Raw genomic sequence first — 27,465 nt, 5'->3', positions numbered from 1 at the left:
CTGCCCCGATGTTTATCGTATCATTATTCAATTTATTGTGTGTTTATATAATGTTTCACCACATTAAAAAAGCAATTAACTATGTTTTATATAGAGCACCTGTTGGCTTTTTTTTTTTTTTTTTTTTTTCCCCCTATAATATGATATTATAGGGGGGGGGGTGTTCATAGTAGTGACGGAACATGTCATCCAGTTCAAAAGTGTGGCTCATTGAAATGGAGCTTAACGGCACAGAGGACTAATATATCGGGGAATACATTCATTGTTGTTTTCATTTGATTTGTTGATGAGGAGCAGCGTTATCGTTTAGAAGTCGGCTTGGGATGTTTTGATGGCCTAATGGTTGAAGACACTGACTGTCATTGCCAGGTCTTCCCTGATTTGCTTCCCTTGGCCCTGACCCCATCTCTCATCTGTTATTTTCTGTCAACTCTCTACATCAAAGGCAAAACTGATCAAAGTTGATCAAAGTTTGTAAACGTACTATAGCTGGAACAGATGGATGCCCTGAGGATGGTTTCTATTATATGCGCGTTAAAGGTCACAAATCGAACGCTCCATGTTGCTCCGACTGCTACAGTGACAGGTTGGCTAGAGCCAGACTGAGACTGACTGAGAGGCCAATATGAACCAACACTGGCTCCTCAAACACAGAGGCTTTGGCCTACATTCAGTCCACTAAATTGCAGCAGTAAATCTTTTACAGTCCATCTCTTGTTCTTTTGTGACATTTAGTTGTGACAACCAAAAACATCTGACACAAAGAAGCGGTTTTAGTTCCCGCTGGTTTTAACGGGTTTTTAACGAGGTTTATTTTAAGGTTACGTTCTCTAAAGGTGTTAATTTTTTTTCCTGTAAGACTTGAAGGCAAATTTCCAAAAGAAACCTTGTTAAAGAGTGGGCAAACTCCTCAAGCAGCCAGTGATTCCCAGTAAAGCCTACAGTCGGCCTGTATTGCGTAGCTCGCTCTGGAATGAAGCGTGAGGCCAACTTCTCTGCAGAGGAACCGCATGTCTGTCTGCTAGTATTTTCAAACTCATTATTTTTGTCGGTGTCCACAGCTCGTCATCATAGTTAAGTCTTTGAATGAAGATTGAATGGCAAACCAAGCAAAGAGCTGTGCTTTAGGGTTATTTTTCTATTTTTAAGTTTTGTCTTGATTATTGTGTTCATTGTTTATAGTTATGCAGCAGTCACCAAGTCAAATTCCTTGTATGTGTAAGGTACTTGGCAATAAACGGTTCTGATTCTGAAGAATAACTGAAGTATAGGTTGTAACTATGCCATATTTGATTACAAATATATATTTTTCCAGCTATATTTTAACATGTAGTTAGGATCTGCGTCATATGGAAATCAACCCATTTGAAATCTAATGAAACAACAGTTAGATTTCACAGTTTTTGTTTTTAAAATGGGAATTATTAGCAGGATTACAATTTTAACATTACATTTTAATCTAAAATAAAGAATGCTACCATGCACATACGGACACATTACAACACTGCCTTCACTGGGTGGAAATGTCGCCATTATTTTGTAATAAAAGGGGAAGAGTGTCACAGTACTGAAAGTTATCGCAAAGCCGGATGGTTTGTACATTTTCCAGTTCATCGAGATGGTCTTTTTACAGAGAGGCATCCCAGCATGAAAAGTTGGTTCGTAAGAAATGGGCTTCCAATTTCTGCTTAGGCAAACACAACACCGGGACAGAACAGCAAATTTGCATGCAGGTCAATTTAATTGATATGGGTGGTGCTGCTGCTGCTGCTACAAATTAACATTCCGGCATCACTTTTATGCCAAATGACTTGAGTCCTTGGATGATAGGCAGAACTTGTACTGTGATGGTGTTCCCCTTCTCTGCTTTACAAACAAAATAATGGCGTCATTATCTTCATTGGTAGTGAGGTAATCCAAAAGTAACAAAATTAAGTTACTTTCATTCTGTTATACTTGGATTAGGTCACCGACTACATTTTTTACAGGTTTTTGTTAATTGCATTTAGTAATAAATACTGATAGAAATGATGGCCATCACCATCGAAAAACAAACCAAGTTATTATAAACTGGAATTGTCCTTTTCATAAGAGAACAGCAGTGTGTTGTCCAGAGCCGTGCCTGTTCCCCATCCAGCTGCTGGTGAAAAGCCGTGTGTGCTGTTCAGGGGGAAAAGAAATTAGTCAAGAGTCTTGCGTGGCCCCAGCTGTTGTTGGATAGAGATGAGCCCCGGTGTACACAAAAAAAAGCTGACCACCCGCCAAATCTTTATGGATCCACAATCCAAGGAATCCAGCCTCTGGTTTCAGCCCTGTGTGACGTCACCATGTTTACAGGCTTGTATGTAGGCTGCTTGGCTGGAGGTCAAACTGTCTGGATGTATGTGGGGTTGTTTTAGCCATCCACTGTGTCCCACATGCGTATAATGTTGTGTAATGCTAGAGTCTTAGCTGTGTGTGTGTGTGTGTGTGTGTGTGTGTGCGTGTGTGTGTGTGTCTCCTAAAACCTGGCAGGGTTCCTAGCTAGTGAGGGTTGCACCAGTGTCGTATCCAGGTTTCTGCCCTAGAGACATGGAAACGGACCAATCGGAGGTGTTTTGGAGAAAATCCTTGGGTGCCTATTACTGACCTATTTGTAGTTCGGCAGGCTTTGACACTCTTTGCAAACCCTGCAACCATCAGAGCAGCCTTATTAGGGAGACGCATAGAGTTGGATCAAGTCAGAACAACACATTACTTTTGCTCATCGAGTTACATTTAGAAGCTCTCGCTCAGCAAAAATCTCCTTCACATGAGTTTCTCATTTTAATTTGACTGTTTTTTTTAGTTTTTTTTTATGTCTTTCATAATTTAACTGCAGCAAACGGCTTGCTGCACGTCTGCCCAGAAACATCTTGTTGATCCAATACCTTAACATGGTACAGCCAGCCTGGCACCCATCATGCCTCTGTCCTTTCCTTCCCTCCCAGCTTTGCCTTGCCTGCCTGTCTGTCTGGAAAAACCTAGCGTTTACTGTGGCGAACTGGGCAGTGCTGCAAAACCAGTGGGAGGAAAGCCCCGACTCGGATTATGCTGGTTTATTGCCGTCTGAATTTAGATCCTGAAAATATTTCTTCTAAAACGATATGGAAGACTTTCCAACAAAGACAAGTTTTTACAGTGTGTTGCATTCTATGAATAGGCTTTACTATGAGATGCATGGTGAGGCATTCACAGTGCAGAGTTCACAGTAGTTTGTGCCCATGTGCAGTTTCATTGCCCTTGGTGACTTGTAAAATAATATTTACAGCTTGGATGATTGGATCAAATTAACCCTTACAGTTCATGTTAAGTATTTCCAGTCCCTGGCATGTATAGGCCGACGGGGACTGAAGGAGGGAGAGCTGGGTTGGTGGAGGGGAAGGTCTGAAGGCCAGTTCTTGGTTATCAGTGTTGTTGTTGCATCCAGCTTTCAAATCCCTCCCCATGCAAAGCCACCAGCAAGCAGTGAGTCTCCTTGGAGTCAACGACTGCACACAAACAGACGCAATATTGCGTTGAATTACAAGATAACTTTCCGGTTTCATTTTCAAAACAGTGCCAGTGTTCTTGCCAGAATGCACTGTGTTATTCCTCAGGTAGCGTATAACGTGCATTGTGCTTTCCGGGTGGTTTACATACACCATTGTGAATAATAGATAATGCCTCTCTTAAGGTCTTGTCTGGGTTAAGCTGTTGAAATGCATCTTCATCTGCTATTCAGGAACACAGTAATACTGTATACAGGCATTGTGGGCGTGCAGTCAGTCGATCTGAGCAACATGTTCCAGCACCGTTTGGTGTCACTTTCTAACGCACTGGGTAGCACAGAGGGAGGTAAACACGTGAATTTAAACAGCAACAACACTTGCTTCGGTTTAGGCAACAAAACCCCTTAGTTTAGGAAGAGCATCTTGGTTTGGCTTAAAGTAACTGCGTAAACGGTGTACAATTTAAACAGTGTAACATAAGTGCACACATGTCACAAACATCACAATGGTAACTTCAAAATAACTTCACTTGGAGACATGAAGACCGGTCTCTTGGTTGAAAGTCCTGTATTTGTTTGATCCGCCTCCCCTCCCACCCTCCACGTGTTTTTGTTTTTTTTGTCTTTTTACTCCGTCATCACACCACAGGAGCATTTTCTCTGAGCGTCTAATGGCTCTGATTTTACATTGTAGTTACTTAAAAGCCTGGTGTGTCCCACACAAACACTGAAGGGTGCCTCGTGCCTCGGTATCGGACGCTGAGGGGTGGGTCAGAGCGTCAGTATTTGACGCCCTGGGAATGAAAACGGGCTAATCTGTGATACAATGTCTCTTATAAATGAATGTTCGATTGTTATTATGAATGTTAACATACTGGCTTCTTTAGTTTAAAGTACTTTACGTTAGGAGATATCGTTGTAGGCCTGTATGTGTTAACGGTTTATTCGGGCTCTGGGACTAAATGGTTTATTGATTGATCAAGAAAATAATCAATAATGAAACTTACTAGTTGTAGCCCTAGCAGACATGCAAGGTATAGTATTAGTATTATTGTATCCACTGTCCACATCGGATGTTATGAGACGAAAGCCATCAGTCTGCTTAACCGTAGCCTCTGTAGTGTATTGTATTGATATTAAAGTGATATTAGGATTTTAACAGTGTGATGGCTGCAGGCGGGACTTCCCCTGGATTTGCCTCCGTCTGGCCGCTGGTTGCCTCAATGTCACATCTTGCAACATCTGCAGCTGATCCGCGCTCACACAGGATGTGAACATGTATTTCCTGTGGCGCTCCCTCTCTGCTGCAGGTATACACTCTGGGCACTCGTGGTGAAACCAGTTCACACATACTAACACACTTCAGATACCGCTGTACACACACACAGAGATCGTGGAGGGGTCACGGTTTCATATAGTATAGTTCAGCAGATGCTTCTATGTCGGCGCCGTGGCGGTCGCAGCGGTGCCGGGCAGTTAAATATCAGCTGGGGGAGGGAGAGTTGACACAACATGCAAGGTCAGTGTTAACGACGCTGTCGGGGTAAAACTGTGTGACCTAAGTTAGGATGTGAAACGGAAAGAGGTACCAAAGGTTTTAAATTTCTTTTGATCTTACTTTTTTTTAACATGTGTTCTTTTCAGATTAGTGTTTGAAATACAATCTACTTGGATTCATTCTTGTACCAGTGGCACAGTGATATTTTTATTTTCTAATTTTCAGTTTATATCCAGCAGCATCTTGTCATCCCTCCTGGTGTCCCACCTCCTCACCGCCTGTATCTAAATAAATCCACGAGGCTCTATAGAGTCAACCTTGTCCCCGTCTTCCCTTTTATATAAACCACTAAATGATTTTGCCAAATATGATTTGGTGGAAACACTATTGCTGTATGGATTACATTCAGTGGCAATGCTTCCAGTGCAAGAGTTGTTCGGGTGTTTTTCACTGCAGTAGGTGAAGGCGTTCAGGTGAACTGGTTGGCACTGGATACTTTCCCTAACCCGTAACCAGGTGAAGTGAGTTACCAAAACAGCAGCGTGTGGAAGAAATAGAATAGAATGTGCTGCATGCTGTTGATTTGATTGATTAATCATTAAATGACTATTCAATTCCTTTCAAAAAGAATGACCAGATTCAGTGATAATGAAAATCACAGTTCTTTTACAGTTAGAGTTTTGCAGTTAATTAAATGTGTGAAAAGATCTTCAATTTGATGACATGCAGCATTTTATAATTAACTGTGTTAACAGTTTTAACACCCATAACCAAATCACACAATCGGTTCATCTATCGCTTCATGTGTATTTCTGCTTTACTGCGTCACTTCTAGATAAAAACAGCAAACTGAAAGAAAAGGCTTCTCTTCATAATGAATATAAGACTTAAGGTGGCCTGAAAAATATATATAAAATTACTGAAATGAAAGAACCAAGGTTTTTGTCTAAAAATCCTTCAGACTCGGTCGTACACTGCTGCAGAGCAGCGATTTGGTGTACTGATGCAGATCTAATGGCATAAACAGTGAAAACAGAACCGCTGCGTTCATATTTGTCAGAATGAAATGTTCAATTCCTCCATCCTCCACTGATCCAGCCAGTATTTTTGTCTCCTTTCCCTCCCCTCGCCTCCCTCCCTCCGTCTCTCTGCATCTTTTCCCTCTTTTTTTTTTTTTTTTCTCATTGTGAACAGCTTACTGCAGTATCCTTAAAGTCCCTGCATGTGTCCTGAGTTGTCCTCTCTTACCCGGCATGCACCGCAGCGATGTGGTGCTCTATCGGCTCAGGATGGGCGCGCACTTTTGATGTGGGGAGCAGGAGGGAGGGGGGGGGGGGTGCAGGCAGACGCTATGATGCTGCTTTATACACTCGTTTCAATGGTTTCCCTCGGTGCCCACTGCTGTCATCAATTTGAAAAGGGCTTCTTTTTTTTCATCCACCCTTTTTTTTGCTGTCTTTTTTTTTTTTATTGGGCCCCTGAAATTGTGTCCATGAGGCTGGAAAAAAAGGAGGGGAAAAAAAGACCTCGGTTTTGCTGCAAACAGAGTCTGCAAGCCGGCGCATTGTCCTCATCTGACCCACACTGGCTCATACAGGCGAAGGCAGAGACTGTCAGACTGAAAGGGAGGGAGGGGGTGTGTGTGTGTGTGTGTGTGTGTGTGTGTGTGTGTGTGTGTGTGTGTGTGTGTGTGTGTGTGTGAGAAAGGTGGTGGTGTTAGTAAGGCAAGAGATGCATGAAATTTTTATATTTTTCTCATCTTCATTTGCAGAATGCCTATGTTGCACATTGTTTTCTGTATGTTCACAACATAAGCCTCTGCGTCTCTCACACACACACACACACAATTTGCTCTGCGGTTGTAATCTTCCCTCATATTTATTCTCATCATACATTTTGGCAATAACTCAGTTAGTGTCGGAAACAATTAGTCAGTTAATTGATGAGTAAATCAATAGAAGATTGATCATCAATCATTTTGACAATTGATTCATGATTTCATGCAATATTAACAAAATGTTCCGACGTTTCAAATATGAGGATTTACTGCGTATCGTCATTGTTGATTTAGACAAGATTGACGTGATTTTTTTTATTTTATTTTGATGACCAATTAACCAAATGCTGAGTTTCTGTTCATTCTGTCTTAAAAATAATATTCTATATTATGCCATCATCAGCTGATCTATAATGGATTTCAATTCATCAACCCTCACTAGTCCACATCTATTACATTACATATTAATCCAAAGGCCAACACTGACTATACAGACTCATGAAATCACACTTCCTTACATAAATTCCTTTATAATTCTCATTTATCTTGCTTCTTTGCAATAACAGTATATCATATGATGATGTTCTACTACCTCTCCCAGAAGAAGAAGAAAGTTCTACTTTTTAAAATAGTTTTCTTCCCCATGAAAGCTTTATCCCTGAGCAGTCCCACAAAGTTTGAAGGAGAGTGCCAATCAATGAATCATTTAGTCTTTAAAATGTCTTGTTTTATTCAACCAGCTGTCTAAAATAATGTTAAATTTACGACGATAAAGCAAAAAAAAAAGTATTTAATGCTCCTATTTGAGAAGTCGGAGGCAAAAGTTTGGCAACTCACTAGTGCGACATCACATTTATTTTGGACTGATAGACAAAAGCAGCAATGTGAAGATAGCACCTTGGTATTTTGGACATTCTGATGAGTAGTTTTCACTGTTTTATGGCCTTTTTATGGACTGAATGATTAATCTACCAGTCAAAGTTGTGAACAGTTATAGGTGGACTGGACACAAGTTCTGAAGCTCCGTGAGCTCGTGAGGGGACCTTAAACATATCACATAATCTTCATCAGCAGATGGAGTATAAAGTTATGTTTCTAAGGGAGAGTTTTCAAGATGAACTCCATCCGCTGATGCTGAAAGCTCTGGAAAAAACGGCTCATAAAAGGTGAAGACTGAACTTCGATGCTTGAGTGCAAATTTCATGAGAAAACTAAGATGACCCATTCCGTGGAACATTGTTTGAATGTAGTGTTTTTACTGCAGTATTATGACGAATATCGGTGTCATCGTGTAACATCTTCACATAATGTTTTCAACACTTTGTAGAATTAGCACAGGTAGTGATTACAGCCGTGACTCATTTTGGTCCCAGCTGTTTCCTCGGGTGCTTGACTCAGACCAATTATGTCACTTATCTTTACCTTTGTGCTTTCTTCATGTAGCTCTGCTCACTGGAAGGTGTCGTGTCCTTGAGGGTCGGTCTTGACAGTCTTCTGTCTTCTTGTTTCCTCTCCTCAACTCCCTATAACAGTGTTTGTTCCTGATGCATAATATTTACGTGGTTGCATATGAATGTTTTTCTTAGAGGAGCTGTTCATCTTTAGTGAGGATAATGTTAAGTTTGGGTTCAGTAATGGACTCGCTGCCTCCAGCATTGACTTGGCTTTCTGCTTCCTTGTGCTTTAATGGTGATTTTTATTTTGTGTCTGATTCACAGATGTGTGCCATCATTGAAGTTCAGTTTTCACTCTGACCTTCATGTTGTTACTTTCACTTTTTTCAACACACAACACTGTTTTCTGATCCAATCTCCTTTGTGCTGTTGAAGATGTAATGAATTTGCTTTCAGGTTACTGTTGATACAAACCAAACATGTTCTGCTGCTTTACCTTAAAAGCCTACAAAACTAATTATATGCTTGTACTATACGTAACATGCCCCATTGAGGTACGTCCTGTGTCTACGCCCTTTAAACTACCTAAATGTCCCCCTCGCTGTCCCTGTTCTGCAAGTTTTGCAAACCCGTGTTATTCAAGCTATTCTTTTTTTCGGCTATGCACGAGAACAGTCTACGCCGCTGTAAACAGGCAAGAGGCCATCTGTCGCAAAGCGCGTATTCCCGGTGCACTGTATACATGTCTGAAGAATGCTCGTAAAACCTGATTAATTGGACTAACTTAATCTGAAAATGCTACATTCAGATTACCGCTTGTCATGGTCTTGGGTTTTTGCTAAACCTGTTTCCTGTTTTATTTTGAAAGTTTTCCCAGGATATCAGTTTGAAACATTGAATGGAAGATTAAATACAATGATTAGATTAGGAGCTGAAGAGGAGAGTTTAAAGATAAGAAACACCTTTCCTGCTGTTCCTATCACATGGAAAACTGGGGAGGGGCAGATTAAAACCTAAAGTACCTTTTGCTACTGATACTAAATCTTGTGTCGAGCGTCAATACTAGAAATATGTCTTAGGATCGATACAAAGAAGTGGAAATGTGTCTCATTAGATCACTTTTCTCAGTGCAGCACTCTGCTTCTCTGCTGCTGTTGTGTGCATGCACAAAGCAATCACCTCGTTCATTTTTGAGAATCAACACAAACATTAAAAACTGTGTTTAAACATGCATGTTCTCACGCCATTAACAGAAAATAATACAGCAGAAGTTTTGCAAATATGGTAATGAGTGATGTATATAATAATCATAATCCTGACACATGGCTCTCCCCAACATGAGAGCACTGTGTGTGTGTGTGTGTGTGTGTGTGTGTGTGTGTGTGTGTTTACATTGTCAGAAGAAAAGAAAAGTTATTGCATAATTTCTGTCTCTTTCTCTGTATTGTAGTGAAAAAGAAATACAGAACGTGTCACTGCAAAACCACGAAAACCTTTCATTTTTGCAGATCCCCCTCGTGCTTTGTGGTGGCTCCTCACGGGGCCTTTCTCGATGGAGTAGCGTGGTTTTCTTAAGCGCTCCAGCTTTCTGCCCAAACAGAAACACTTAGACACGGTCCTGGACCAGCGCACTGGGCTTGGATCATAATGAGGTGCATTTCTGCCCCTTCAGAACCAAGGATCTTTTGGGTCTCTTTCCCCATCGTGAATCACCAAAGACAAGGGCCATTCAATTGGTAAAACAACCCCAAAATAAACTGTGGATTCAAAGATTCCGCCAGCCAACGGGCTCTAGATTGAAGCCTGAGGCAGCAGAATATATTTTCTTTCGTGATTCATGGTGACCACAGTTACCACAAAGTCAACTGCTGCGAAACGCCAACCTAAGTACAGACATTAAGTTTTATGGTTTTAATCATGACCCAACAAACCTCGATGCTCTTTACTTTTATCATGATATTCATTTCTGTTTCAAAATATCCCCCCGCTTTATATGTTGATAATATGCAAAAGAAGCATCTTATTTCTGTTTATAACTGATTGGACAGAAGGGAAAAAGCCGCAGTTATGGAGGGCATTTGAATATTTGTTTACCTGCGGCGCTTTTTGACCGTTTCTCCAAAAGAAAAAAACAACACAAAGGCACGTCGGGTGCCTGAAGCACAACGACAGCAGAGTGCAAAAAAAAAAAAAATGCTGTTGTAAACAACTGGATAGAGGCGCCTCTCGCTGCAGAAAAGGTGATGCGGGTGATCGTCCCCCGAAGCTACTGTTGCTAATATGAGCAGAACACCCGGCATGAGAAACAAAGGGATCATAGCATGTTTGTGAGCTTTAAAAGCAAGTCATTGCATTTCTGACCACATTCTTGCATCTTTCCAGAGCACAAGTTCACACTGCAAGTTCTGTCCATCCAGACAGAGTACTGATTCTTGCGAATTAGTAGTGAATTGATTGGAGCACACGGTGCTGATCACACTGGACACATGAAGTGGGGACTCGGGAGTTAGGATCACAGGCAAAAGAGCGCCTTGCATTCATTAATATTTCCATAGACCACTTGACACGCCCGTGGAGGAAAATACTGAAGAGGAGCTCTGCCCTACCTCTCCACTTTAACTTAACCATTTTACACCATTACAGCCACGCGTGCAGACTGTCGTACGGATGTCTTTTGTGGACTGTCTCCAGGCCACAGACACAGGGCCCAAATGTCATTTTAGCTCACTTTTCCTTAGTCTGAACCATTCATACTTTTAGCTCACTGCACTGGAAAAGATGAAGACTAACAGCAAAAGTGGATGCTGAAAGCGTGCGTCACATTGTCAAATATAACTCGGATCACCATGGAAACTGAGTAACAGTGTATCAGTGGGTGGTTCTCTTTTTTCCACACACACTTTCTTTTCATTTCTCTCCTTGTGTCTCTCTTCACCAACATATATACACACACACATTTCTGGATAATAGCATCACAGTCTGAAAATGTTTTGGAAAGTGCTGCTGGCTTATCTGGGTTTTTTTGACTTGTAAAGTTTGGAATCAAGAACATGGAAGGCATTCGATGAATTGCAACTCCTTTTTCTTTGTCCACTCCCTCCGGCTGATGGCACTGGAGCTTTTTAAGCACTTCCTTTCCAATCCAGGTGCACCTCGTGTAGCAATGCAGGTACACCTGGGCAGAGCTTCTAGAGAGGGAAGAAAGGGACGGCACAGGGAACATACACAGCCGTAACACAAGCCATTTCAGTTTCATTTCTATTCATTTTATGATGTTGTTAAACTACTTTACAGGAGTTGTTTAGCTTGTACATAGAAGCTGTTGCCTGGCTTCTATGATGATAGATTGCATTCGAGGATGAAAAGGCATTAAGTGTGTATCTACTTATATGGATTAATATCTAAAATCAGAGTGCAGGAGATTTTTCAGTGGAAAATTCACTGATTTATAATGTAATGAATTATGTGCACTCGTATATACAACTCATTCATTTTTCTTGGGGAAACATGTTCTGTGCATTGCTTGTTCTTTTGCAATTTTGGTGACTTAAGTGGGTCCACTTTTAGCAGACTAAATTTGGAAATGCATTCTTTCCTCTTTCAGTGTTCATCACACCGCTAAATGGTGCATTTTAAAACCACTGTCCACAGTGTGGAAATACCTGCATTAGCTTCTTAAAGGGGCCCTGTGGCGTTTTCTTGTCCACTAACAAGTTTAGTTTTTATGCAGTACTATTCAGAGACACAGTAAAACATTTGCAAAAGTTTATTATTATTTGTTTTTTTAACATCCATGTTTACCAGTTGATTGTCTGCCTTAAATGGCGCATTACAGCATATCTAGGTGTTACCGCCACCTGTTGATCAGTGGAAAAGTGTGTATTCTGTAAATATCCTGTATTTAGCAGGCAACAGCTTCTATGTACAAGCTAAACAACTCCTGTAAAGTAGTTTAACATCATAAAATAAATAGAAATTAAACTGAAAGTGTTTGTGAGTGAGAGAGAGATCCAGACCCACTGACAGAAAGGCAGATCCATAACATTTCTGAAAGTCTAAAACTCCACCTGCAACTTTTAACAAAATGTATTTTTGCCAAGAAATCGAATCTATTAGATTATGAGATTTGTGTATACACTATTTCTAGTGCATCCACAGAGATGTTGTGTGCCTTTGATTCCAACAGGTGGTTAACTAGCTGCCAAAACATGTGTGCGTGCATAGAGGTCGCAGGACAATTGTTGTGGGTTTTGACAGTCTGCTCATTTGTCATCCCCACATCTGGACCCATGTAATGAGTCCTTTCCTTTCTATGCTGCACGTTAATTGCTGCGATGTGGGTTCAATGCAGCATCTCTAAAAAGAAGTCGGACAGCTCACAGTGTTCCCGCGTCATGATAGTTGTTAAACAGCATTCCAGCACAAGGAAGGTTTTTAAAAACAAGTTATGGCGCCGCTGCTTTGTAGTAATGATTTTATTGTGTGTTCCCAGGTCTCGTCAACATTCTCATAACTAATGATGGCTAAGACTGCACAAATAATGAATAAAGCGGCGTGTTGAGTGTTGATGGAGAGCAGGAGGAGACGGAACTGAGCTTTAACCGGCTGAGACTCGGCCTCTGCAAACAAATAAATACAAATCAGACCTGAAGAGAATATGAACAAGCAAATGTGTAAATTAGCATTACACACAAATAGGACTTGATTATGTTGTACTGTTGTGTATAGACAGTATTATTAAAACAATAATTCAGACTAAAAGTGCGGCGTTGCATTTGCCCCAGATGAGTTGCGTATGTGTGCGCACGTATCTGTGTGCACACTTGTTTGTGTGGACAAGTGTGTTGATGTTGAAGAGTGCTACGGAAACAGCATGGAGGGAGGAAAAGCATTCCCATTAGAGTGCCCATTAAGTCTGATTACACGTGATTGCGGTCTGTCGGAGAGAGATGACCAGCCCATTAATGACATAAACAAATGCTTTCCCTTCTCACTCTCGTCATAGGAAAACCCCCTCCTTTTTTTTGGTTGGTCTTCTTCTTCTTCTTCTTCTTTCTTAACATAACTTCCATTGATTTTTGGCAAAACACCAGACTTGGATTCCAACCCAAGCATTTCTGCTTCCCTGCACATTTCGTTTTGTCATAGTTGCTTTATTTATGGCAGAATTCCTTCCAAAATGTCGTTTTTCTCGGCTGACGCACACAAAACAAAAAGATATATTGACCTATTCGAGGGTCCAAAAGAGAAAATAAATGTATACCGGGATATCTTCGCCCTTAATGCAGCGTATTATGTGGTATTTGTAGTGGTAACCACATGTGGCAACCACCAGAGGTTACTTTAAAGCCGCTGTGGGAGTTGCTGTGTTGAGGATAGTGTTGCATATAGGTCATCTGAGCCGGATGTAGTGATCTGACTACATCCTGCCACACGTACTCGGCACAATAGGCATTAAAACTGGTGTCGGTGCTTCACTGTGACATATTTACTTCCTTTAAATATCCTCTTCTGGCTTATGATTTCAACGAGACAGTGAGGTTTGTATGTGTTTTCAATGTCTTTGCCTCACCCAGTGAGAAGCTTTTAAACTTTAAAATGCCTTCGGGCTAATTTGGCAACATGTCTGCGATTGTTTCTAGCCTTCTTGAGGACCTACTGGTTTTTCGTAGCTGGACTGTGATGTTCATCTCAGTTGCTCATTAGCTTGACTCTGCTCCGTTTGTGTGTTTTTGTAGGTGTTTCTCTCGGGGAGCTCAGCAGCTCCTCAGCGCTGCCTGGAGTCAGACTTCACCACTTCCTCTGGTAAGACCACTTCACCACTTCATCTTGCTCAATTCCATACAGACAGAAACCTGCACCCTGCCAATACACAGTCTCCCCCCCCCACTAGACCTCCCTGCTGTGGCCAAGACACACACACAAAAAACCAGGGTCTAGCAGTGGCGAGTCGTGATGTAAATGTAATGAAGCTCAAATCTTGGTAGTGATCCAGGCTAAATCATTATGTGCCAGACTGGGGATCTGTCTGTTGACTCTGTTTCTTGTCTTTGGGACTGACAGCAGCAGACTGTGCATGTTTTGTCACAGGGCTGGGTCATGTCGTGCATGTCGTTTTTCAAGCACATTTTTAAAAGTTTGTCAATCTCACCTCAAGATCCATTTAGCAGCTGTGTTTTGGAGCTTTTGGGAAAATGTCATGGTTTTCATCAGGAATTAGAATTCTAGATGTTTTCAACATGGACGAGAAGTCCTTTAAGTCCGAACTCCAATCAAAGCGCTACACTAACATGTTGACCGTCACATGGGCGCATTAGAACAGCATGCCGGCTGTAAAGAGCACATAACGCAAACGCTTCCCCTACAGGCTCAAAGCTGCTGTTCATTCAGGTGCAGTGGAAAACTTGCTTCACTTGGCACCCATTTTAAAACTGCTGATACATCAAAACCTCACTGTGATTGATTTAATGTCAGCTAATCAGGAAGAAACAAAAAAAATATGAAATTGTTGTGACCATTAAATGAAGGCAGTTGCTACATTTACTGCAAAGGCTTGCGTTGCTATGAATCTGGACAGAAGCAGCATTACTTCCAGTGTATTGCACGGAGGGAAATATATGTGACAGCTTATTAAAAAAGAAGACAAACAGACTGCCGTGTAGCTCAGAGGAGATGTCAGAGGGGGAACAAAAAGGCCTCCGTCTGCACGCATAAAATAGGAAAATGTGTCGGAGCTAAAGATGTAATGATGATAACGTGGATGCCAAACATCATTTATGTCTCTGTAGGTGACGCGTTAGCTGCAGCTGTCAGCCATTCGTCATGACTGTGTTCTCCCTGCTGGCCGTTATAGCGCTGCATGGATTATTGGTTGTAATACCACCGATGTATTATATGGACATGCTCGGCTCTCTTAGTCTCCGGTGGTGGATCATGCTCATGACTGTGCACAGTGTAACAGGAACACTGTAGCATTTCCAAAACGCACCCGATAGCCCCCCGTGTATCAGCGATCCTCTCTGACATTGGGCTGTGTGCTTTTTTTTTTTTTTTTTTTTTTTTTCCCGGCAGCTAGAGAACTTAATGTAATATGATAAGCGCACCGCAGACTCCCGACACAAAGTCATTCGGTTGATTCCTCTATCAGCTTGAATTCTTTAATGAAAACACCATCTGCTGTCCTTTCTGTGATACCAGTTGCCATGATGATGCACCTGTATCACGTTGCACAGTGTGATGCAGCTTCGTAAATAAAGTATTAGAGAGCTTTAATTATAATGTTCGATGGATCAAGATCGAGTCTTATCTGAATTCGACCTCAAATAAGATGCATGTTGGTCAAAGCCCGTGACTAATGTTTACCGCTGCTTGTCCGGTGTTGATTCGTGATGCAGGCAGACATTGCGCACGATGAGACTACGAGTGAAGACTGTTGGGGTGTCTGATAGATTTGGACAGTACTTAAAGTAGATTAATACTTGATGCATTAATACTGATGGATCAATGTGTACGCAACATTTTATAAACAGTTCGCTATTTTAGTCCAGTGTTTTCTGACAAATACTTACAAAAGTATGTGGACACCAAAACGTTGCACATGTTAATAATATAGTATTCTTCTAAACTAAAGGTTTTACAACCAAATCTCGCAGCTTTCTTCAGCAAGTTTCTCAGGGCATGTGATGACACATGGAAGGCATGCAATAGGGCCGAAAGCTCTGGAAAAATCTTAATGTCTTCATTTTTGTTGAAGTGTGGTGAGATCTGTTCATATAAGAGCCCAGTAGTATACAGATTTACTGTCCAATTAAAACATGTTTGGCAACAACAGATATTAGTTTTCTTCTCTGAGACCAGGGTTTTATCTTCCAAAAAGAATTATACCAAACATTTAAAACGCTAGGGAGACGTAAGAGCCAACAAGGAATTATCAAAGATAACACTGATCTCCACAGGTTGGTTATTTGGACCCTACTTAAAGGGTAACTTCAGTGTTTTCAATCTGGACCTTATTTTCCGTGTTTTTGCATCAAAGTGAGTAATGGGTACAAAACATTTTGAAATTTGGCCAGTATCACGTTAGTGTGCTGCAGCCGCTAAACGGGCTCCTCACTGTCAATGTGCATCCACTAAAAGTGCTCGTTTTTTGCCAGTGACAGGCTCAGGTTGTTACTACAGAGAAATAAAACATCTTTCTTCCCTTTTTCTTTCTGCGGTCTATTTGATATTGTATCACGTGACTTGTTGCCGGAAGACAACAGTGGAAATGTGAGCGAGAGTTGGAGACTAGAAGTGCTAGTGTTTGTTCTGTTGGAGTACACAAAGTGTAGCTTCGTGTTATCTAAAAGATTGTCAATGTCATGGCTGAATATTTAGCTGATTTCCACATTGTGGATGCAACGCCAGATTTCAGAATGAGCCTTCTCTGAGCGAGACTCGGTTAGACACGTTGACAAACAGAAAGCGAAAGGTAAGTTGCAATTCAGCCCCGAGCCAACGTCCACACATTCACAACAGACCACGTTTACTTCCAGATTTAAGCCTAAATGAATAAACATTCACATCTATAGCTTTTATGCATGTTTGAAGTGTTTGTTTTTTCTTTAGAGCTCAGGCTGACTTGTGTTAACCACCACGAACCTCTGGTAGTTCTGAGTAACTTTATCACTTGACGGAGAATCAACTCGGGCAGAGTAGGTGTGATATTATGCTGATCAGAGTATGGTCCTGCTAGCACAGCCGACACTTTTGACCATGTGGTGGAAATGTCAAGTTTCAATTTTTACGATATATAGAAGGTTTCAGTTTCATAGCGTCTGCAGAAGTTGTGACAAATTTCAGTGTGTGAAGTTCTGAAAATGTTTTGGGACGGAACTATTGACGTGTGGGGAAAACCCTGTTTATGCATTGCATAATTCTGTGCTCCTCCTTTAACTAAACATGCCAAAGTAGAAATGGATTCACTGAGAATCAGTTTGAAGATGTGAGAGCATGAACATGGTGAGTGTGAAACCTTTAATCTAGTCTTCCATCGACCTTCTCTTCCTCAATGTGACAGTGGCTGGTTTACAGAATGCTCTCTAAACGCTCTTCTAGTGTGAAAGTGGGGGATGTTGTCAATACAAATGTGTTTTTCATTACCTTAATGTCAGACTCGAAGAATGTTGAGTTCTTTCGTGCATCGAGCTTCGGCCCCTATTATGATGACTTGTTGCATTGCTGTGCTTTCCCCTCTCAAATATCTGTTGCCCTCGTTCATGTTGGCAAAAAGCTTTTACGGGATAGCGCTGGCATTTGAAGAAAGCATGACAAACTAACTAATAACAGACATAAACTGTTGTGGTAAAGTATATCTGCAGGACTCATGTTGAACGCAAAGACAAAAGAGTGATTCAGAGCATCCTTCATCTGAGATCAACTGTAGTTTTACTAGTTTTTGCTAAAACAAAAGTATAAAATTGTGAAGACTTTGCAAGATACTGCTAGTCCCATTGAACTCTAGGTAGCAATAACCACTTCATCTGATATTTGGATGCTAGCAATGAGGAAAGATACAGCATGTACTCCATTAGGAGCCTATTTCCTGTTTCCTTCCTTACCCCTAACACTTGTGAGTTATATGACCATGCTTTTTTTTAATATAAGCTACTCTGTGTCTGAGTTTTTGCAGGAAATGTTTGTTATGATTCCACTGGAAGATGTGTGTAGTTGTGTCACAGCTTTGACACAACTACACACACAAGTGCACACACTATAAATTTGAGTGAAGGCCAAAGCTGTCAAAATCTGTATACAATATGCATTTTACATACCCACACAATCTCGTAGCTTAAAAAGCGTCATTCAGTCAGTATCATAGCATCAGTGTCTTCTATATATTTTCATATATATTCAGCTCGTACTGCATAGCATCAATTGTATTTGCATTATGCTTTCTAAGTGCTGACAGTAGTAGCCACGGTGAAAACATTTGATGAGGCCGTGCTGGTGAGTTTACATTTCTTTGTCATACTGTCATGTTTTATTTGCTGCAGCAGCACGTAGTACATAGTGTTCTCGCACCTCTCGTCATGCAGCATGTGGTAGCTGTTGTGGTGGAGAAATGAAATGTCCCAGTTATAGAGGAGGAAGTGCTTACCCACAGTGCAGCTCCGTCTCCAAACTGTGGCATAAAACGCGCCCTCCTATGAGTGAACCTCACTTCACACAAGAGTCACAAGTGTCTGAGTGTGTGTGTGTGTGCAGTTGTGCAATCCGCGAAAGAAACAGAGAGGGTGAAGGAGGGTTTTACTCTTTGACTGCAGATGAAAAAGTTTTGGTTTGACTCCAGTTGTGGCTAAAAATCTGCGTGAGACCGCCAGCCTTAACTGGAAAGTTGCTGCCGGTACAATCTGAAACTTGGCGACCCCTTGAGTCTCTGAAGTGGAAGTGTTTTACATCATCAGTGTCAAGGACAGTCCCCGTCAAACTGAGTCACTGACGTCTTGAGACGATGCTATTAAAATGGCTCACTTAGTATTTTGGCTTTTGCCTTTTCTTAATTTGTCCCCGCTGGCTCCCGTACATTCTCTCAGACTATCATCCAAATCAGATGAAGCAAAATAAAAAATCAGCTGCTGTCGCCTGTGAACAGACATCTTAACTGATCATTTACAGTTGTGTGAAAAAGTGTTTGCCCCCTTCCTGATTTCTTATTTTTTTGCATGTTTGTCACACTTAAATGTTTCAGATCATCAAACAAATTTAAATATTAGACAAAGATAACACAAGTAAACACAAAATGCAGTTTTTAAATGAAGGTTTTTATTATGAAGGGGGGGAAAAAATCCAAACCTACATGGCCCTGTCTGAAAAAGTGATTGCCCCCTAAACCTAATAACTGGTTGGGCCACCCTTAGCAGCAACAACTGCAATCACTGCTGAGCAAAAAGAACATAAAGGCTCGTCTCAGTTTTGCCAGAAAACATCTTGATGATCCCCAAGACTTTTGGGAAAATACTCTGTGGACTGACGAGACAAAAGTTGAACTTTTTGGAAGGTGTATGTCCCATTACATCTGGCGTAAAAGTAACACAGCATTTCAGAAAAGGAACATCATACCAACAGTAAAATATAGTGGTGGTAGTGTGATGGTCTGGGGCTGTTTTGCTGCTTCAGGACCTGGAAGACTTGCTGTGGTAAATGGAACCATGAATTCTGCTGTCTACCAAAAAATCCTGAAGGAGAATGTCCGGCCATCTGTTCGTGACCTCAAGCTGAAGCGCACTTGGGTTCTGCAGCAGGACAATGATCCAAAACACACCAGCAAGTCCACCTCTGAATGGCTTAAGAAAAACAAAATGAAGACTTTGGAGTGGCCTAGTCAAAGTCCCGACCTGAATCCGATTTGAGATGCTGTGGCATGACCTTAAAAAGGCGGTTCATGCTCGAAAACCCTCCAATGTGGCTGAATTACAACAATTCTGCAAAGATGAGTGGGCCAAAATTCCTCTACAGCGCTGTAAAAGACTCATTGCCAGTTATCGCAAAGGCTTGATTGCAGTTGTTGCTGCTAAGGGTGGCCCAACCAGTTATTAGGTTTAGGGGGCAATCACTTTTTCACACAGGGCCATGTAGGTTTGGATTTTTTTTTCCCCTTAATAATAAAAACCTTCATTTAAAAACTGCATTTTGTGTTTACTTGTGTTATCTTTGTCTAATATTTAAATTTGTTTGATGATCTTAAACATTTAAGTGTGACAAACATGCAAAAAAATTAGAAATCAGGAAGGGGGCAAACACTTTTTCACACAACTGTAGTCTATTTAACCTAAATAAATAAATCCAAAAAGATAGTCATATATTTTATGTTAGTTGATGTAACTATCATTTATACTCTTACACAAACAGCAGTATTGAATTAGTCGGGTACCTTTTTGGCTCACGCATACTGCGGTAGCAGTTTAAAGCAACATGCACAGCTGACGATGCTATGCGACTTAAGCTGTGTTGATGTGTACAGAAAGGCAGCAGTATCCGGTTGTGATGTTTACCCAAGGCCAGCTTGAAGGCTGCTGCATGTTAGCTTATGCACGTACATGCACACACACACCACACCGCACACACCACGACACATAACTTTCACCGCCTCAGAGTAAACAGCAGGATGCAGTATAAATTGCTCGGCACTTCCACATCAAGAAAAAAATGCAGGTTCTTTCAGGACTCCATTTGTGCTCCCGGCTATTCCAGGAAAGTCAAGGGTAGAAATCAATATGTGCGCATACAGAACAAGCAGAAAAAATGTGAGACACGCCATAGCTCCTGCCAAATGCAGTGTTCCTGTGTTGTCAAAGACAGGAAGGAAACCCTTGAGGGTTACTATAAATTTGACAGATTTTGTTTGTGTGTACTTAAAGAGAAGAAATTAGTTCGGCTTCCTCTGTCCACAGTATAATCAGACTAAATGTTTGATATTGTTGCCAACATGCCATGCATGCATCTAAAGAAAATCCTGGCGAAGAAAGCACAACTGTGAAGTTTGCTTACAGTCCAACCACACAGAGTTCAACCTAGTTCCTCTGTTTGTTTTTTAAGTATGAAAAAATCATCAAGCGGCGAAGGCAAAAGCTCGATGCAAAGGAAAAAGGGTGGACTGGAGTGACCCCGCTCATTTCCACTGCAGCTAATTTACGCCCGCGGTAGAAGTCCATTATTGTCACTTTTGTTTATTTGGGACACTAATGTGCAGAAATTGGAAAGCCACAAAAAGCACTCGGCTGCATGATTTGTCGCTCCCCTCCAAAATAAATTGCCATCTGTGGACCTCCTATCTGATGAATTTGTCCTGAAATGCCTCCCTGTGACCACATATATTAGGTGCAACTGTTGGGGGTTTTACCTCAAACTTGGTTTCCTCTGTTGTGTTTTTTTTAAGCTGCATTTACATGAACATATTTTAGCCCTGGTAATGTCCTTCTAGGGATGCAAAAAGACCCCAACTAATGCTAATAAAGTGTGAGAGTCGGGCACCGAAAGTCCAAGAAGTAAAAGTCATGTTCATTCCCATCATTATGCGTTTGTTAGTTGATTGGCAGTCAAAGTGCTTCCAAGTCCTGGGGGGGCGTGAAACTCTTCTGGTTCAATCATCAGTGTTCTTTCATCAAAGGTTAAATCCTTTACAGCCATTAAATCCCAAGGAGAGAAGCTATTACTATTACTCCCAAGCAACATTGTCCAAAGACATCTTTTGTCTACGTCACCAAGAGCAGCCAATGGTTACACTTTGTAGACACCAGATTACAGTAAATCCGTTCAATCTCTGCTTCTTTTCCATAGCAATGGCAACTGGGGCTGAAGGGTATGACGTATCTAAAGCCACCTGATGCAGCCCAGTATCCTAATTCACAATTAAGATCTAGGGCCAATGGTAAGTGACAAAGCATGAAGTAGCATGCCAAGTATTACTTACTTGCAATTTCCATTTGCCTTTTTATTAAATGTAACTATTATCTCTAAACTAAACCAAGTGCTTTAGTTGCCCAAATTATGTTGACAAATGATACAAGAATACCTTCAAATTGACTTTTTGATTCACACAGAAAATGACTTTCCCAGACAACAATACTGCGTTGTCAATTACGTTTTTATGGAAACTTATTCTCTCCTGGACTACGTTTGTTTTGTATGTATCACAAATACTTTTCTAGTCAAAGTCTGCAGAACCCCTTGTATGGAGGAGGCCAGTGGATGAATAGGTCAAACCTATAACAGACTTTCACCCAGGAGACCGCTGTTTGTGTCCTATGTGAATCAAAAAGTCAATGTTGACTTATTTGACATTATATGTAACTTAAGTTCCCTAATAAAATTTATTTTAAGCCAAACCATGATCTTTTAAACCAAATCAAGTGTGTTTTTAATTTATTTTTAATTCACAAAGTTTACCACATGTTTAAAAACTGTTTCCCTTCAAACGTAATTGAGAATGCGGTTTAGATGTATGGGAATGTAACTTTTAGGGGACAGGGTTGTCTTAAAAATACTTTAGACTGTCTCCCGTGAAGCAACAATTAATAATAGAGGAGCCAACAGTCAGGAGACGCTCATCTCCCCTCAACATGCGGCCCAACTGTTTTCCTCCAGGCTATAGACTCGTATAGATATGAGGTTACTGATAAAAATGTCCCCATGAGGAGTTTCACTTTACTCTCCGTCTACTGTGTCTCGTTAGCTCAACTTCTTATTATGACTTGCAATCATCTTGCTCTTCTGTCTATATACGTGCACTACATTGTCTGTTTTTTTTTCCTTCCATCTATCTTCATATTTTTTTCCAGCCAGAAAATCTTCGGGCATCCATCTGTCTGTCTGTGGCCTCATTAGAGCTTCAGAAACCTGTTGAATGGATGAACCAGCGTTCGGGCCTCCCCCAGCTGTTGTCTGGATATTAAATGCTCTCTAGGGTGAAAAGCAGCAAACCGAATCATAGTTTCCTGCAATGCTTTTCAAGCCAGCTGTTCTTCCAGTGCAGAGAAATGACAAAAGCTGTAAATTCTGAGCTTGTTGACTGTGAGATTTTGTAAGCACACAGGCTCAGTTACAAAATGGAAGTCACTGGTTGGTTGTTTAAACGGTTGATTTATCACTGGGTTGAATTAGAGTTGTTTTTTTTTTTTTAAATTCAAGGAAAAGCCTTGGAGCTAGCCTAAAGAGACTTTTCTCGAATGATGTTATTTGAAGTGTGAGCCTTCTCTAACTGGACTAGAATATATTAGAAAGACTTTTAAAAGAACAATCCAAGATTTTAGGATCCGTTTGATTATTGCTGAGTCATCTTATTCCTGTGCATCCAGTACAGATATACTGAATCTAACCCCATCTGTGACGTTAGCACTTCGTATGTGAATCTGTACGTTACTCCCGTCAGTCACTTTCTCTTATTTGTTAGCGGGGTGTGCCTTGAAAGGTATTTTGGGGATCTCACAGGGGTCTGCTTTCCGGGTGTTCAAATTCAACGTTTCCACAAGTTCTACCATGCAATGCCGTTTCAACCGTTTTATCATTGTGAGCAGACAATAGACAAATACCTGCAAGTGCACATTTCTAGATTACTTTTTTAAGCTGAATGCTATATTTTTCTACTAAAATGAATGTGCTACGTTCTCCCAAACTCAGTAAGAATGTGTTTCCCATCAGGTCATTTTTTCTGATGTCTTCCATACATGCAACTTCGTGTGTGTGTGTGTGTGTGTGTGTGTGTGTGTGTGTGTGTGTGTATTCCTGATGAACTACAGTAGATCACTGCAAGACACTCTGCTTTGCCTCAAATCAGCTGCCTGATTAAAGATCAACACATGCTGCTAGAACATTTTCACTGTGATAGAGAAAAAGAAAACAATCAAGCCTTGAGGATAAACAATATCTGCAATCAACGCCTCAGACTTCTCATTTCTAAAAGATTGCGAGGTTATGTAAAACTGGTTTTCCATGTTCGACCACTAGATGTCATCCAGCCATAACATCTGAACAGTCTGTGTGCAAGACTCCCTCTGATAAAGAAACGACACAGAAATATCTGCATCCCTGAATGTTCTGTGAGATGCAAACAAGAGGCATCAAACACCTCTTTTGACCTGTCTCATCGAGCTAACGAGGCTGATTACATCCAGTTAGTGGCACTTTTTCCTCTTCACACACACAACTTTAGTTGATTGTTAAAATGGCAGAATGGGAATGGACAAGCTGTAAGTACAAAATACACAGTTTCAAGATTTTAGATTTAAGTGTTGTCGGCTATTCTATAAGTAATGAACTGAGGGATTGATGGTTTCTTGGCTCTGTGTTCAGCTAGGTAGGTACCCAGATGTCTGAGGAGGCTCTGAGGATGACGTCTTGGCCTTGAACCCCACCAGCATGTCAGGTAAGATGTCTGACCTGATTACCCCAACACACACTCGCAGCCTCACCCCCCCCCCCCAGGTTTATTCCAAATAAGATTTATAGTGTACTGAGAGTTGATATTTAAAGCAATATTCACAAAACCTAAATGCAACCTTTCAAAACAACAATGTTTCCCCTGAATTATATTCCCGTCAGGCTAGAAAAGACTCGGCAATTAGACTATCATGAGACACTAAAACTGATGTTAATTGTTAAAATGAAAAATGTAATTGGACCCTCGACACATTATCAGTGGCATAATCCCTCCTTCCAAGATATACAATGATTAAGAGTGAATGTTAAAGCTGAACTTTGTTTTTCAGTGACCCTTCTATTTACAACCAGTGAGATGACGGTTGTCCCTGGCGTAACGTGAAAGTCATCGACTTTCTGACATAATTCCAGCTTTAAATGGCGCACAGCTTTTGTACCGCTGATCATGTAAAGAGGGCTTCAGGCAAACACCATTTGCATCCTAATTTAACGGGTTAGTGATGAGCTGTCCTCGCCAGCAGAAGACCCTGCTTACTGTAAGACGCAGTGGCCAGTGTCCTCCGGCAGCAGGAAACCTTTGTGGTGTGAGGGAAGATCGGTTTAAATCAAATGTCTCCTTCTTTAAAAGATAGTATTTTAAGCCAAAATGATTGTCTCAGAGTTACAGTTGAACACCATGTTTTTACTGAATATATATTAAGTGCTTTATTATTTAATTGCCTAATGATTTGAGAGTTAAAATGTGTCAGTTTGAACTTATAAAGCCACTCTGCACCACTTTACCTCCTTTTCCAACCCCTTCGCCGTTCATTCATTCAGAGCACACTAGGAAAGTAGACTCCACTTGCACACGTAAAAAGCCGTTTAAAGGACCCCCTGGCTGGTAATGTACGAGATGCACCTGTTGCTGTCCTCAGACGGACGGTCCTGTGCATTTGCTTACCTGACATAGTCAGTGTACACGGCTAATTGGCCGTGACGAATGGATTCAGCCGGTCCCCGTGAGCCCGCTGATCCGTCACATATGCTATCGACCTCGGCATAGTGAACAGACACGAGCTTACACGCATCACATGAGGAGACAAACCCTCATTCGCTGTACCACCAGACTAACGGCAACAAGATACTGTGACAAAGTGATGTTTCTGATGCTTAATTCACTTTAACCTGCTGTTTTATTGGCATCTGATTGTGTAATCCTTTGATTTGATGTGAAGAGAAGGGGGGAGTGTCAGTCTGCCTCTCTCACCTGTTTCACTGAGCAAGTAGCTTTTTTTTTAAAAGTGCCTCTCCCATCTATTTTAGAGCCAGCAGGAAATTGCTCCCCCGGCTGGAAAGATGAGGCCATTCAAAATGGTAATATTTATCCTCCCTCTCAGCACTGCTTTTCCTACTCTCTGTCAGTCTGGGTGAGCTTTGGAGCACTCGAAACTGTGCTCCAGCTTTTCACTAACGACTGAGAAGCTGTTTCTGATTTTAACCTCTTTCACATTTTTGCTTTGAATGTTGTGAAAAGGCCTCGAGACATATTCTGCTCATTTCTAGGTTCATGCTTATATTTTACGTGCTTCAATGTTCAAACAACTGTTTCTCGTACTGTCTGTCTGAATATAACTGTATTCACCCTCCTGTCTGACACGCTAAGTTGTAGCGCATTTCAACGGGATTGCATCACCAGGCAAGAGTTAGGTCCATGTTTACGTCCTGTCAGCTGATGTCCTTCACGTACACTGCACCAATGAACATACCTTTGACTGTTTATAACCGAAAATAAACATGGACGCATTTAAAACTGTGAAACGGTCTGTATATTGAACAGAATAAGAAATCCTCACGGCTCGTTTAAAGACATGCATTTCTCCATGGATTGAGCGTTTTGATAATTTCACAGTATTTACATATAGCACTTAGAGCTTTTATAATAAACGCCTCACTTTTAAGCTAAAACTCAAAACTCAAGGGGTACCTTTCTGGGCTAAAAAATCGATAAACCTGTTGAAAAAGCATCAAAGAATAGCCTGAAGTCACTTCACTTTAATGGTAGACGTTTACTAACTCTTTTGCTTTGCCACATAATCACTAATGGGAGTGTACGCATGCAGTGGAAGCCTTCCACTTCCCTCTCTATCTCTGCTTTCCTCATTCTGAACCTGCTCTGCACTGATTGCTGGTGCATTCAAGGACACTTCAGTCAGTGTTGTTACAGCTTCATATGACCTTTTCATAGAGGTCTGGGCTGCTGTCGATGTGTCCTTGAGCAAGACACTTAACCCCAAAATTGTGTAGAAATGTGATATAATCTGAATTGTAAGTCGCTTTGGATAAAAGCGTCTGCTAAATGATTGTAATGTATGCTTATTGCTGTTCCTGCTAACTACTTAGCGCTCTTCTCTTTATCTGAAACAAACTTTAAATAGCGAGAATCATTCACATATTTCGCTAGGAAAGAGCCACCAGACACAGCCAGAGATACTAAGAAAAAGGCTGAGCGCAAGAGTGCGCCAGCAGCTCAGTGGGCAGCAGTGGAGGTGGCGTCAATATGGCCGATATCTCTCGAATACTGAGGTTTGTTATACAAGCACCGACTGCATTTGCATCAGAATACAGAAAATTGGGTGCAAACGCTTTGGTAAATCTCGAGTGTTTAGCACAGCAAAGGATGTTATTAAATCACTACATGATCGATTTGATATATTAATAAAGTTGTAGCTGTAAATAACACGTGCTCAGTGTGTTCACAGATGAGCTCCAGGGGGATTGACTACTTACAACAGTTAGTACTAACAGTTTGAATGGTATCTGCTTTAGTTAACATGGCTGGGCTCAACGTACCTTAAAAAAGAAAAGTCCATCCTCTTTACACTGGGCTGTGTGTGTGTGTGTGTGTGTGTCGAATTAAAGACCTAATATTCTAGTGTTGATTGTATCTTCATGGGAATAGACTGTACTGTATCAATGCAGTTTTCTGGCTGCTTTGCTGCTGATCAGCGTCTATAGAGCAGCTGGCATTTGTCTCTAGATGACATCATCTCCACAGTCTGTCTCTCAGCTGTTCCACTAAAGGAGACAAACTCCCAAATTCAAACTGAGCTGTGTAATCCAATTGTCCTGAATTTAGAGTTGACTAATTAGTATTCATATAAGGTGCTTTAGAATTTCTACATCATAAAAGATCTTTCTTACGTAGACGCTCAGCAAAGTTCAAACAGAAGTAGAGTGCTTTTCGTCAGCTTTGTTGTGGTGTTTAAGTTGGAATTGAATTCTGTGCGTCTCAGGAGAAATCTTGTTCAATGATGTTTGCCTCCAGAAACCTCTGCTGTGATGATTCACTCATTACATCTCTATCTCAGCAGTCTGCAGACGTCTTAATGAG

At 41.1% G+C, this 27,465-nt stretch overlaps 1 protein-coding gene across 15 annotated transcripts in view; it reads left to right on the top strand.

The window, feature by feature from the left end:
• Positions 1–27,465, top strand: part of thrb (thyroid hormone receptor beta) — a 77,774-nt gene that overhangs the window by 34,119 nt on the left and 16,190 nt on the right. For 7 of the 15 annotated variants that reach the window (XM_031853804.1, XM_031853789.1, XM_031853793.1 and 4 more), the window contains exons 2-4: positions 13,916–13,982; positions 24,006–24,078; positions 25,398–25,448. In XM_031853804.1, coding sequence (XP_031709664.1) covers positions 24,072–24,078; positions 25,398–25,448 — 58 coding nt within the window. In that variant the 5' untranslated portion in view covers positions 13,916–13,982; positions 24,006–24,071. Of the gene's footprint in view, positions 1–4,172; positions 13,718–13,915; positions 16,648–19,961; positions 21,586–22,495; positions 23,827–24,005; positions 24,079–25,397; positions 25,449–27,465 lie in introns of those variants that run through there. The other 8 variants (XM_031853798.1, XM_031853802.1, XM_031853801.1 and 5 more) reach the window with 5 other exon arrangements.

Source organism: Anarrhichthys ocellatus, unplaced genomic scaffold, assembly GCF_004355925.1.
Source record: "Anarrhichthys ocellatus isolate YVR2014 unplaced genomic scaffold, GSC_Weel_1.0 scaffold14, whole genome shotgun sequence".
NCBI lineage: Eukaryota > Metazoa > Chordata > Actinopteri > Perciformes > Anarhichadidae > Anarrhichthys > Anarrhichthys ocellatus.
This window is presented reverse-complemented; position numbering and strand designations above follow the sequence as displayed.